Source organism: Carassius auratus, chromosome 10 (genome assembly GCF_003368295.1).
Source record: "Carassius auratus strain Wakin chromosome 10, ASM336829v1, whole genome shotgun sequence".
In the NCBI taxonomy this organism is placed as follows: domain Eukaryota; kingdom Metazoa; phylum Chordata; class Actinopteri; order Cypriniformes; family Cyprinidae; genus Carassius; species Carassius auratus.
In genome coordinates this window covers 21,562,429-21,576,454 of record NC_039252.1, presented here as the reverse complement: position 1 = coordinate 21,576,454, position 14,026 = coordinate 21,562,429, and the positions used below count along the sequence as shown (strand labels likewise).

At 36.1% G+C, this 14,026-nt stretch overlaps 1 protein-coding gene across 3 annotated transcripts; it reads right to left on the bottom strand.

Moving 5' to 3' along the window:
- Positions 1–552: 552 nt before the first annotated feature.
- On the bottom strand, positions 553–13,986 carry cnnm3 (cyclin and CBS domain divalent metal cation transport mediator 3). 3 transcript variants are annotated; one of them, XM_026274457.1, is made up of 10 exons: positions 10,663–13,986; positions 9,602–9,745; positions 9,361–9,519; positions 7,776–7,945; positions 6,922–7,018; positions 6,224–6,354; positions 5,057–5,183; positions 4,736–4,800; positions 4,452–4,470; positions 553–3,626 (listed from the first exon to the last, which is right to left on the bottom strand). In XM_026274457.1, the coding sequence occupies exons 1-8, from the start codon at positions 12,044–12,046 to the stop codon at positions 4,751–4,753; spliced, it is 2,262 nt and encodes a 753-aa protein (XP_026130242.1). In that variant the 5' UTR covers positions 12,047–13,986; the 3' UTR covers positions 553–3,626; positions 4,452–4,470; positions 4,736–4,750. The 3 variants fall into 3 exon arrangements, with proteins under 3 accessions (XP_026130242.1, XP_026130241.1, XP_026130240.1); XM_026274456.1 differs by lacking the exon at positions 4,452–4,470; XM_026274455.1 differs by lacking the exons at positions 4,452–4,470; positions 4,736–4,800 and having other exon boundaries at positions 10,663–13,984.
- Between the last annotated feature and the right edge of the window lie 40 nt (positions 13,987–14,026).

Here is a 14,026-nt window from a genome sequence, read left to right as displayed (position 1 = left end):
TATGTTTTAGACAATTATGTCACACATAAATACCCGAGTGTCATGGTATTAGATTAGTTGTCCTTATCTACTTAAAGCAACTAGTAGGAGCCACCTACAGTGCAATTCACTGTCGTTATTACAGTGGATGCACTTGCACATTTCTGCACCTTTTCACAGAATTTCGGACCCACTATGCTCACATAACACACGTTTGGGAAGAAAAGCATTTGCCTTATAAGAAGTCACTATACCATCAGAAAAATTTATGGCCGAGATGTCTGAACTGCCTAAAATGTCTGTTTTTTAGCTTTAATTTCCCTGTTGTATTTATAATGACTGACATGTATTCAACCAATAGCGTGCAGGCACTGTATAATCAACCAATCGTGGCATGCGAGAAGGCGGTATGAACAGATAACTATCAAAACAATGCAAACACGCATGCATATAATGTAGGAGGACTGTAAAAAGCACATCAATAGAAAAACAAAGCAAAAACCTGGACATTTTAAGCAAAATGTAGGCTACTAATGGCTAGCATACTGGTAACATAATACAAAACGAACAACAATCAGTTATGCACTGGGCTGTGTTTATTTCCTGTGAAAGAGTTGATATCAAGAGCATTCAACGGCTCAAGTACAATACAGAGAAGATTAGAATCTCAACCACCAAAAATGGCTGGTCAGAAGTAAAAGCGTGTTTGAATCCCTGGTAATATCTACGTTTGTACCTGAAGAATTGACATCTGCCAGCAACTGTTCCCACTTTACAACCTCAGAAATTAATTTACAGTCATCTCTAACCTACGCAAAAATCTCAGCATTTCTTTTGATAAATAGAGTAAACCAAGATAATTATTTTTAAGTATCTATCTATCTATCTATCTATATATATATATATATTGTACATTCGTTATTTTGTGACAATATAATTTGACTTTTACAACAGAACAAACAGTACAACTTTTTGAACAGCAGAAAAATATTTACTTGGATCACACACTGATCGGTGAAGTCAGTTTTTAGCGGATGGCCTATAATGTCAACATAAATAAGCACACATGTAAATAACTGCTTAAAATTGGTTATATGCATCAATAAAACAGAACAAATGAAGGCTTGAATTTCTTGAACATTAAGGCTATCCTGAAAGTTACTCAAATCACACCTTTGCACATCAAAACCCAAATTACACACTACCGTTCAAAAGTTTGGGGTCATGATTATTTTAAAATAAATTCATATTTTATTCCGAAATAATAAACTCAATCAATCGAAAGTTATAGTAGAGATTTAAGATTGCCATTTCAAATAAATGCTATTCTTGTTTGTGAACTTTTTATTCATCATTAAATACTTGAAAACAATTTATAATGGTTCCACAAAAATATGAAGCAGCACAATTGTTTTGAACATGGATAATATTAGGAATTTTTTCATGAGCAGCAAATCAGCATTAGAATGATTCGATTTCTGAAGGATCACATGACACTGAATGATGCTGAAAATTCAGCTTTGCAACACATTAATTAAATTACATTTTAAAATATATTCAAATGAAAAACTGTTGTTTTAAACTAATATTATTTCACAATTATTTCACAAACTGTAATCAAATAAACATTCTTGGTGTGCATAAGAAACTTGTTTAAAAACACATTCTCCAGACATCTGAATGGTAGTGTATGCTGGCATGCTATAGAAATCGAAAATAAACTTGAAATGTTTAAACCAAGCGTTTTCTCTAGGACAAGCGGATGGAACAGAACACCATGGAATGCCAGAAAATATTTTAGACTCATTAAGGAGTAAGTTTTAGGTTAATTACACAACATTTCTACATTTCAAAATATGATACAATCTCAAAAACACTGGGATTTTCAGAATTGCTAGAATCAAATTGCATGTTAATCCAATGGAACTGGAACTTAGTTTATACTGTTAGCTACACCTGCTACAGTCATGCATTTAGTCACCTAATATGCAATTGTTCTGAGATGCAGAATTGAATGGCAGCCGGATGTAGACATGCAGTGAAAAACTGGGTCAGGATCACGCAGAAGTTGTAACGTCGCTCTCGAATTTATGTTTTTCCAGCAAATAATCAATCTAACAATCTGAAGATTTGGAGGGAAATATATTAGGCAAAGGTAATGATAATTAAATGGACCAATCATAGGAATTTCTAAGACAGAGAAGGACCTATTCCCATACTAATTAGTGATACCTCTGCACTGAAGACCAATTTTAATGTGAAAAATCCAGCTTTTCACTTCTTGCAAGTTTTCTGTAGATAAACTTACATTGGCACTGACTTATCGGGACCTAAAAGGAATATTCTACCTAAGGACTCACCCTTAAACCTGTATTTGGAAAGCATTAATGCGATTATTACTGATTAATCTTTTCCTACACAAAAAAAAAATCAATGTTCCAAAAGGGGTTTTTCGCAATGAATGCAATACACTTTTAAAAATACGTATTTTTTAAACTAGCATTGGTGGTTCCATGTAGAACCTTACCATTGCACAAAAGGTTCTTGATAATGAAAAAAAGTTCTTTAGATTATTAAAATAATTCCTTTAACACACACACACACACTGCAACATTCTAAACGCCCCTTTTGGAATCTTTAATAAATGTAGAAGAGCCTTTTTTTGGCTCCAAAAAGAACCTTTCAATGAACAGTTCTTAAAAAGAAGCGCACTCTTTAAAATCCATGGAACCTTTTCATTCCATTGAAAGATTCTTTATATTTTTCAAACGTTCTTTACACGCACAAAATAGTAATTTTAAGAACTGCTCACTGAAAGGTTCTTTGAGGAACCCAAAAGTGCTTCTTCTATGGCAGGGCTGCCCAATCTACCTTCAGTTCAGCTCCAACCAAACATTTGAATATTCTACAACCTTTTCTAGAAAAGAACCTTTTGTAAAATGGAAAGATTCCATTGATGTTAACGGTTCTTTATGGAACCATAGATGCCAATATAGAACATTTCTTTTTAATAGTGTACTTCCCCAAAGGTCTAAAATCTTATTTGTGTTCAGATTTGATAGCACTTAAGCCATGGAGAATAACATTTGAGTGCTTCAGTGAAGCTGTTACAGAGGGACACTGACAGCTGTAGTCACTATTAATTGGAAAAGACAAGATTATGTGTTTGGAGTGGCATGAGGGTGAGTAAATGCCTATTTTCTGTGGCTCTGAACCCATTTTGGCACAGTAGGGCTGGATGATTCAGGGCTGTAATACTGCTTGTGTGTTAGGACAGGGGTGGTAAGATCTTGGCACAACATTTAATTTAGTAGCACATGCATACAACTTAAGGAAATAAGTGAAGTCGAACAGAGTGCAGAGGAAGTGACATCACAGGGAACAGCTGAATAAGCAGAACAGAGCGAACAGATCCCGTCTGACCAGAAAGACACGTCTTGAACATCACGTCTCTTGTTTTCCTCAACAGTCCTCCATCTGGCTCAATCGCTGCATTCCAGGAGTAAAAGATTCAAGATGACAAAAACAAATGAGTTGTCATAATAACATCCTTGTGAGTTCTGCAGGAAGGCTAGATAGAGGTCAAAACGCTCCTCTCTGGCTGTGAAGCCCCTCGTCTGGCCTGGATTCCTGGCTTTTGCTCGCACCTGCAGAGCCCGGGAAATCAGAATGAAACCATCCGTCAAAAACACTGAAACATGGTTCTCTGGTGACATATTCTCACATCATTCTGTGGACAGTGTCCAAAATGACCAGAAATACATTACAATTCAAGTTGAGGATTGAGACACATCTTCTCAGAATTATGACACCATCAGAATTGTTAGCTTATTAAGTAATTAATCGGTAGACGTGTGGTAAAAATTCATGTAAAGTTGACACACACATATAGCCTGTATTATCAGTATGTACGTATTTTTCTTTTTTTTCTCCTTTTCAATCTTTATTAGATTCTCATCCATTTTATTGTATTTTTAAAAATGGCACAACAAATACAAATACGATGTATACATATTTTAAATATTAAATATGTATATAATACTTGTTTTATTTCTTTATTTTTGCAGTAATGAGCATGACAAGATAATGTACATAATATTATTTCTTATTTATGTCTTTTGATTTTGGGTGAATTATGACCTGGACGTGCTCTTATATTGGTTTTGTGAGATTCAACCATTTACTATTTGTAAATATATATAAAATATTATTTTATAAATAAAATAATAAATAAACAAATATAAAATAATTATAAATAAATATATATATATATATATATATCCTAGTGATATACATTATAATATAGGGGCTATATATTTTGCAATATCAGACTATTATATTATTAAATTAAAGTATTTCTTGATCGAAGTTAATTTATTTATTGGCTGAAATAAATAAATGGAAAAATAACCTAACATTTGTGATAAGTAAGCAGTTTGGTAGAGTAAAGGGAAGTTCATAAGAAGACCTACCTGGACATTTAAATCCTGTCTGAGAGTTTAATGCGGAGGAGCCAACAGACAGCATTAATATAGAAGAGGGTTACTTTGCAAAACGGTGTCAATGAAAAAAATTAAAGGATAAAAGACTGACTTAAGCTGATATCAGTGATGCATTCAAATGTAAGCACTATGCGTATCATTTGACATGCGCTGATGTATCATACCAACCACCTGGTGGCGCTCTGTGAGGCATCGATGCACTGCTGGGATACATGTTTCAAACGTAAGGTACCATGCTTATCACTTGCATTTACCTCATGCAAAGCACACTAACAGAAGTTTTCAATTGTGTCAAAGAATGAAAAGTGGAGCTGAAAGTCTAATGGAAATAAAAACAGGGAGAAAATGGAGGGAAGGAGAGAAAAAGACAAAGAAAGAACACAGTCTTAGTTCAGCAGAAGAGAGCGATGAAGTTTCATAGAAATTCCCGGTCGACCTGTTCTTGCATGTTTAGACTCCACAACATTCCAACGCTAGCAAATTACAAAGAAACGCTAAATCAAAAGCAGAGTCGCACAGAGTATATTGTTATGTATTCGGTGTCATGCATCTGTGCCGGTGTTCATGCATCGTACCTTGAGTAGTGTTTTTCTCGTTCAGGAGTTTGGTTTGACTGTTGGGCAGGATCTTGATTTCAGGCGGCTCGGGGCTCTGGGCCACCCGCGACGCCATCACAGCGTTGAGGTACTGCAGACGGGTCACCTGTGGGACAAGCGCCCATTTTAACAGCAGAAAACACAAAGCTGACCTTTTCTGACGGTCACACAAGTACATTACTCACGTGAGACAAACAAACTCTATGATTATCCAAAAAAATCTTCAATAAGTTCCAAAATAAAAATGTATCACAACAATATAAAAAAAACTTTAAATTGTCGCAAAAATGTTGGAGAGACCAAAAGATACAACACTGTGCACGTCAATTCTTCCTTGAGGGAAATGAAGTTCAATTGTAAAAAACAAACTAAAAAAACCGTACGATATAAAGTTGACTTAGATTGGTCATTGCTCATTATCTATTACAAATAGGAAATAAATACTTATATTTTTCAGTACTTAAAATATAATTGTACATTTTAAGATAACTACAAAATGACAACAACAGCAATATATAAAATATGTAATACATATAGCAAATGATCAATGTTTAAACATTAAATACAATTTAAATATATTTTTTAAATGTTAAAATAATAATAATAATAATAATAATAGTAATACTCAAAATATTTGAATATACATATTTAATATATTTATAAATGTTAAAATAAAAAATATTATAAGGATGAAAAAATAATTATAAATGTTATAATAATACAAATATATAAAAATATTTTAAATGTTAAAATTATAAAACAAATTCATGTTAAAATAATAATAATATTTAATGTATCTTCAAATGTTATCAAATGTGTATTTATGTATAATATATATATATATATATATATATAGCAAACAAAAAGAGAAACAATCACTGACTGAAATTTAAATTTAACCTCAGCTGAAAAATAAAGTTGTTTCAGTTATGGAGCAGATATGTATGTTTTGATCAAAATGAACATGGGAAAAAAATGCATTGAGGAATCATGCACAAAAAGACCAGTCAATTCTGATTCAACAGCAATGATCCATGATCAAATATGAATGCATACATATAAAAAAAGTAATGGCAAAAAGTGTGGGGAAGAACAGAAGAAAAGCAGAGGTTGAGCCGAGAGCTGAGCGTGTTGTTCTGCGCTCACCTTGATGAACTGCAGGTCAGTGAGGGCTCGGACTGTGTAGTCGGGACAGTAGCTGGACGGGCTGGTGGCGTCTCCCAGCTCAAAGGGGTCTCTGGGGGTCTGATGCTGCGTGGACACCGGAGACTGATGGACTAAACACACAAACAATCATCACGGTCAATATACCTGAACACAGACTGCAATCATTCACAGCAATAACACTCTGATCTCAATCAGGCCTTGCGCAATAAAACAACAAGCGATAAATCTTATCTCTTCCTCAGATGTTTATCTAAATCAACCGCTACCGCGTAAAATGATCCGCTATGAGATACGGTGTCATTTGTTTGGATTGTGTGTTTGTTATTTTGCGGCGGGTAGCTCCGCCCACGGCGAAATCTCAGTGGTGTAAACTTACAATCCACTGAACTGTATAGTAAAAATCAAAAAAGTTCTAACTGGATGCAAACTTATCACTTCCTGCAGCATTTTACTCTCAGTGAGGACAGAAAAACTAAAGTTTGCAGCATGTGTGGTCATAAACATCTTAACAACAGCTCCGTATAGTCCTCATGCTCTCAAAACACAAGGCAGTTCACAAGCAGAACTCAAAGGAATGTCTTAGACGAATGACAACATTCACGAGTCGGCTGTGATTAAAATGACTGATTTGGATTGGATCTGGGATTATCATAATATCATATATCGTCAGGACAAACCTGAGGAGGGAGCAGTGAGCGCCGAAACACCATAGTATGTGAACGCACCATTCTCAAACTTCAAACCCTCTTTCCCGATCTCCACTTCCACACGTCCCTACACACACACACACACACACACACGCGATTGAAACATCACAAAAACACCCAAGAAATACACATTTAAAATATACATTTAAATTAATATAAAATATAGATTTACATTTTATAGCACACACACACAGACACACACATATATATATATATATATATATATATATATATACATATACATATACATATACATATATATATATATATATATATATATATATATATATACACACACACACACACATCCATATACACAGACATTTATGAAATAATCAATTTTAGAAATATTTTAAATAGATTTTTAATTTCTTAAAAATAGTTATTGTTAAATTAGCAATGTTAAGATAATGTTAAGTAAATTTAATATATATATATATATATATATATATATATATATATATATATATATATATATATATATATAAAATAATAATAGTCATTAATTGTATGAACTATTACTTGTCTAAATAATATTTATTAAATCAACTTATTAAATTAAATTGAACCAATGCTAAATTATCAAATACAGAACTATATTTGAAACGTTTTAAATATCAATATTTCAATAATGAAGACACTTACACTACGACTACTATCATATTTATCAAAACACTATTCAAACATTCTGATAGATTAATAATAACAAACAATTCAATTAGTTGTTATTATTATTAAGTGATCAATGTTATTACTCCAACTGATAATAATAATATCAGCTTCAGATAGAGTGTACAGTGTTTCTCTGCAGTGTTGACGTGCACCTGCAGCAGCAGGATGAAGTAATCCACCGGATGGTTTCGTGTGTACAGGTAGTGGTCAGGACTGAGCCGGACCGCGGGGTCAAACTTCACTTCTTGGTTGACGCTGGGGTGCCGCAGCAGATGAAACAGGACTCTCTCTGACACACGCTGAGGGCCGAAGTGTTCCACCTCTGAAACAGAGGAGTATGAAATCACATTAACCAGCACATAACGAGCACGAATCGTCCCGCTGCTGACCCGAGAGACGGGGAACGTCCTTTAAAAGTTGAGGCTTGTTCAGACAAACTGAAGTCAGGTGAACAGACATACACTGCTGTTTAGGGTCATGTTTGGAACAAGTCTCTGATGCTCACCCAAGCTGCATTTATTTGATCAAAAAAAAATAGTTGTTATATTTTAAAATGTAATTTAATCTTGTGGTCAAAGCTTACTCCAGTGTCACATGATCCTTCAGAAATATGACCCTGGAGCACAAAACCAGTCTTAAGTCGCCAGCAATAGCTAAAAAACAAACACTGTTTGGGTCAAAATTATCTATTTTTCTTTTATGCCAAAAATCATTAGGGTTTTAAGTAAAGATCATATTCCAGGAAGATATTTCACCTACCGTAAATATATCTAAACTTAATATTTGATTCGTTATATGCATTGCTAAAATTCAGTTGGACAACTTTAAAGGAGATTTTTTTTTTTTGCACTATCAGATTCCAGATTTTCAAATAGTTGCATCTCAGCAAAATATTGTCAGATCCTAATAAACCATACATTAATTGAAATCTTCTTTATTCTGTATAAATCTCAGACACTTAAGACTGGTGTTGTGGTCCAGGGTCACAAATCATTCCTATATGCTGATTTGGAAAGCTGAAAACAGTTGTGCTGCTTAATGTGTTTTTGTGGAAACTGATACTTTTTTTTTTTCAGAATTATTTTGTAACATCATAAATGCCTTTACTGTCACTTTTGATCTTTTCATCCTAGTTGAATAAAAATATTAAATGGAAAAAAAAACTTTTGTACCGACCCCAAACATTTGACCCCAAATATTGGTGTCTTTTATTATAACAATGAAGCCATGCACATGACAAAGAATAGAATAATCATGGTAACAAATAAAGAATTTGTTCTATAATTATAATAAAGTGTGGCCATGGTGAACTAATTTGTTCCCTTGCCCTGATTTACTAAACGAGGGAAGGAATTCTTCATTTCTGGCCGTGACAAATCTATCACGTCATGTACAAGGCTCCATATGTTTTATATGTTTAATCAAACTATTTTTAATTACATTTTACCCTGGAGAAGAATAAGTAACTCTAGACTGAGTACTAGTGATTTTAACATGGGTACAAGAGTTTTAGCATCCAGAAACACATGGGAGGTTCCTTCAGACCAGTGCATTTGCAACGATTATCAATGCTGCTTTTTGTTGTTCAAAAATACTGAATAGGGATTGTAAAAAATCATTTTAAAGAATGCAATTAAGAGAGAAAGAGAAAAACGATTGATTTTTTCAAGGCTGTGTGAACCTCTAGCCCTTAACCCATACTGTAAGACACATTGTTTCACGTTAAAGCAGGCAGACCTCGGGACAGGAATCGATGGGTGGCCAGCAACAGCTGAGGAGAGGTGCGGATCTTGGGTTCGCCCTCTGGAGGTTTGAAGATGGAGAACTCGTCGTGAACGCTGCGTGGCTCCAGAGGGATCTCCACCGGGGCCATCGGACGCTTCACCTTCATGTCCACTGTGGAATGAGACAAAACCCATTATAATTCAGTTCAAATGAGAGAAGCACAACTCAAGAAGCACATCCTGCAGCTGCTCACTGTAGCCATCAGACTCGTCCAGGATCTCAGATTTGATGATCTCCTCGATGACGTCCTCCAGCGTGACCAGACCCAGAACCTCGTAGAACGGATCTCCTTCGCCCTCATTATTCACCTTCTGAACGATGGCCAGGTGGGAGTTTCCTATGAAGACAGAGAGAGAACATGTGCTTTAGAAGAAGAAGCTTTTTAAGAACCTTGTTTGAATCAAATGTACATTCTTAAATCCATTAAAAAAAAATAGTGACTAAACAATCAGAATCATATGCAATAATAAACACTGTTTTAGATTTATTATAACAAAAAAATAAACAATTTGGGAAAAAGTATCAATTACTGAAGTATAAATAAAATAAATAAATAAATAAATAAATAAATATTTATTTATTTATTAAAATAAAAAATGTTTGGTAAAAATAAAATCTCAAATATTTATATACACTTAAAGGCAATAATTGGTCAAATATTGCATTGATAACTAGTTTGAAGCCGTCTGCTTAAAATAACACAATAACTTGATTAAATTAATAATAATGATAATAATTATTATTGCTAAATAATTTAGGATTTTAATTTAATTTAAAATGCTATTATTTTTAAAAAAAGGAGTGAAAAAAAACTAATAATTATGTAATTCAGTATTAGTCTCATCAGGGAAAAAACAATAATTATTCTGACAATAATAACAATAGTAATAGTAGTAATACTAGATTATAAAATACTAAATGTTTAAATATCGAAAGATGTTTCTATTACTTTCATGTTTTAAATTGTAAAAAAAAATAAAAAATAAAAAATAATAATAATATAAAAAAGTTGAAATAAAAGTCAAAATATTATATAAATTAAATTTCATAAACTGGATTTTCTTAGGATCATCAAGTTATGAAAACCCTTCTAACACAGATTAATAGTACAGATGAATTATACTAATATAACAGCCCAAATATTACATGATATTGGCCTAGTCAGGTAAGTAGGAATAACTGCAGATGATTGGTAAAATATCGGTTTAACATCGATACACATCATTTTTAGGCATCTGTTTAGGATTGGCATGCCTTTTTTGAATTCCTCCAGCATTGCATCCAGTTTGGTGTCATTAAAAACATAATGCAGAGGATGGTTGTAGAACTTGGTGATGGTGGTCATGGGAGTGCGGTCCTCCGGGTCAACCAGCGCCAGGTCTTTGACGTACAGGATTTCGATGATATTGGACCTCTCCTCTTCGTACACCGGGACGCGGGTGTAACCGCTCTGCATGATCTCAGACATGGTGTTGAAGTCCAGCACGGCCGTGGAGGGCAGCATGAAGCAGTCTTTCAGGGGCGTCAGGATGTCCTCCACGGTTTTGGTCCTGAGAGCGCCTTTACTGAACTCCACCTTGACGAACTCATTATACGGATCGTTCACACTAGTCCGAATCATTTCCATGGTTTTCTCACGGATGCCGACAGTGCTCACGTCCCGGTGCAGGATCAAGTCCAGCAGGAGGCCGAGAGGACAAGAAAGTGGACACGTCAGGATGAGACAGATCTGGGCCAGCCATATCAAACCCGGTGCCATCTGGAACCCATAACCCGAACATACAATATGAGGAACCAGCTCAGCCAGAAGGAATATGAGGAAGCCACTAGTAAACACTGCGGGCACGATGGACCCCAAGAGACGGTACAACAAGACGCCGAGCCCTGAGTGACCCAAAGCACAAATGAACAAGAGCGAACAAACTAGAACGTTTCCTCTCCTCCGGATGGGCTTGAGGCGCTTGGCTGCCCGCTTTTCATCCTCCGAACCGCAGCTGTGCAGAACATACAGCTCCAGTGGGTCCAGCCACAGCAAACTCAGATTCACACATCTGACCACAATGCAAACCAAAACCAGGAGCACAACCACCAAAATCAGACCCCATAATGGTATGTAATCTGATGGCACATCCGGGTTCTTAATAACCAACTTGTCCGACCCGAAAGACCCCCATGTCTGGCCCTTTAAGACGCAGAAATGATGGAGCACAGGCTCTGCATCTTTATTCTCCGGTTTGGATGCTGCAGATTCGGTTTGGACTTCTATAATCCCGCTGTTTTCGTCATCTGACGGGAACGCTCTTCGTAACCGGAACGCAGAAGAGTTGCGGAGTTCCTCCAGCCCGCACGGGTCAACCGAACCGCCTCCATCCGCGGCGAACGCGACCCACGGCCAGGTCTCATTGGACAGGTAGGACCCAAACAATCTGAGCTTGAAGGTGGTCCCGTGCGGAGCTACGATGACCCGCTCGCGCATGAACACCCGCTCGGTAACGTCCTCCAGGCGCAGTCCGTAAACCTGCGGCTCTTGAAGGCTGCAGGTTCCGAGCCCGAAGAGGAACGACATGATCAACGGGAGACGCAGCTCCGCCAAGCTGACCACCATATTGGAACAGGGCAGCCTGGCTTTATGAATCATGTGACGCTGATGTTGTTGTGTTACGCTACCCTCCTACTTTTTCAGTTGTTTTCATATAAAACGATGAAGGAAACTGCCTCGGTCCGGCCGCCATGTTGGCTCCGAGATTCTTGAGAAACATGCACGGACTTGCTCCCTGACTCTGGAGCCACAATGAACGCAGTTTCTTTCTTTTTTTTTTGCACTGCCGCCTACGTCGAGTCCATAATGGACCAATGATAGAAGAGGAAATCTTCGCTTGACCAATCGGAGAACGGACTGGCTTTGCAAACCACGCCCACAAGGGCACTGAAGAGTGAAGACCTTCAGCTTGTGAGATTAGCATCTTCTCAAGGCTCTTTGGAAAACAAACGGTTTTATCTGACTGAAAGCTGTTTTTTAAACATTCACAGCCTTTATACTAATCTAGCGAGTAGGTTAACAAAGAGAGAGAGTTAAAAACTAACCGTAATGTTTCACACCTTGCAAAAGTTTTACCTAAAGTTTGCAACTGGAATAAAAGCAGTATCACAGAATGAGCCAAAGAGGTGTTTTAATAGAGAAATATTTAGATTTAGCATTTACATCATCAGAACTCGACATAAATACAAAAAATTCTACACAGATTGCTTTAAATACGACCGTGTTCCTGGGAAGTACAGTACATAGGCCTATGCCTTTGCATTTCCCTTTGAAGAAAGCAACTTTAGTGAAAACGAAAAACACAGTTTGTTGTGATGTTTTAAAAAGTAAATATGACAAAAAATAACTAACCCCGCTTACAAACGAATCATAGAATCTTTTTTTTTCTGTATTTCACATGGCTTTTTAATGGAAGACAGTGTGTTTTCACTCTTTATAGTGAATCCAGAACAAAGTGTGCTTACTTAGTATGCAATACAATACCCTGAACTGTTTGAAAGGCCAGTATAGGACATGACCCTGACAAGTAAATAAATAAATGCAGACGCTTCCTGAAAACAGACATTTATAATCTTTAACTGTGGTCTAATGATCAAACAGGAGACCCGCACAGCATCTCTCCCGTTGAGTTCCTCAGAAGAAACTTCCATGAACATTAAAAGCAGATTAGTGAGCTGGATTGAAATCCAAGCGCCTCGCTCAAAGGAATTTAATTAGTTCCTCACAAACAGAGTCCCTGTGCAACACAGAGAGGAACATGGGATTTAAATGGACAAATCAAAGTGCAGAAGGCTTTGGCTGTTGTGTTCACTCACAAATTTAATTCCATGTAGTGTTGCAACTTTGGTCATGATGTAACACGTTACGCCTCAGTATAGTGTTTAAAGCGCAATGCCCACGTTTTGGTTGAAGTTGAAGTAAATACAACTCAAATTTCACATACGATAAATGTCAGTTGAGGTAAAATGCAACTAATTTCTTCTCTCACTGTGCAATTGTACATTAAACATCTTAAAAAAAGACAGACCCATTTATTGCTTCAGGTTTAAATCTCTCATAAAGGCAACAAAACATTTATAAATAACGATTAAATCATCCTACTCTAGTTGGACAAAGTCAAATTCATACTGTTCAATGAAAAAACATAAATAATCAATCAATCTAATGCTATTCTTCTCTGTAGTTATTTCTAATACTCTGTCACTTTAACACTGAAAGCTTCATGCATGCACTGCACGGCGTACTTACAGTATGAATATATCTGAATAAGTTTTAAATATGGTTTCTAATGTCAGCTCAGCATTAAGGGAACACAATGGAAAAATCACTGTGACTTCCGAAACGTGGTCTCTGTACAAAACCGGCTTTATGGTCACTGCAAGTAGATGTAGAATAGCCTATGTTTGGTAAAGGAGCAATTTGCTTGAACCTGAAATTTGCTGGAACAGAAAACAGATTTGGAGGAATGTAGCATTACGTCACTTGCTCAAACCAATGGATCCTTTACAGTGAATGGGTGCCGTCAGAAGAAGAGTCCAAACAGCTGATAAAAACATCATGGTAATCCACACCACTCCA

Coding starts and splice junctions, on each gene's coding strand:
- cnnm3 (XM_026274455.1), bottom strand. CDS start 12,046: ATGATTCATAAAGCCAGGCTGCCCTGTTCCAATATGGTGGTCAGCTTG. Junction 6,355..6,921: donor GCTCACTGCTCCCTCCTCAG/GTTTGTCCTGAC, acceptor TTGTGTGTTTAG/TCCATCAGTCTCCGGTGTCC. Junction 5,184..6,223: donor CTGACCTGCAGTTCATCAAG/GTGAGCGCAGAA, acceptor CTTGTCCCACAG/GTGACCCGTCTGCAGTACCT.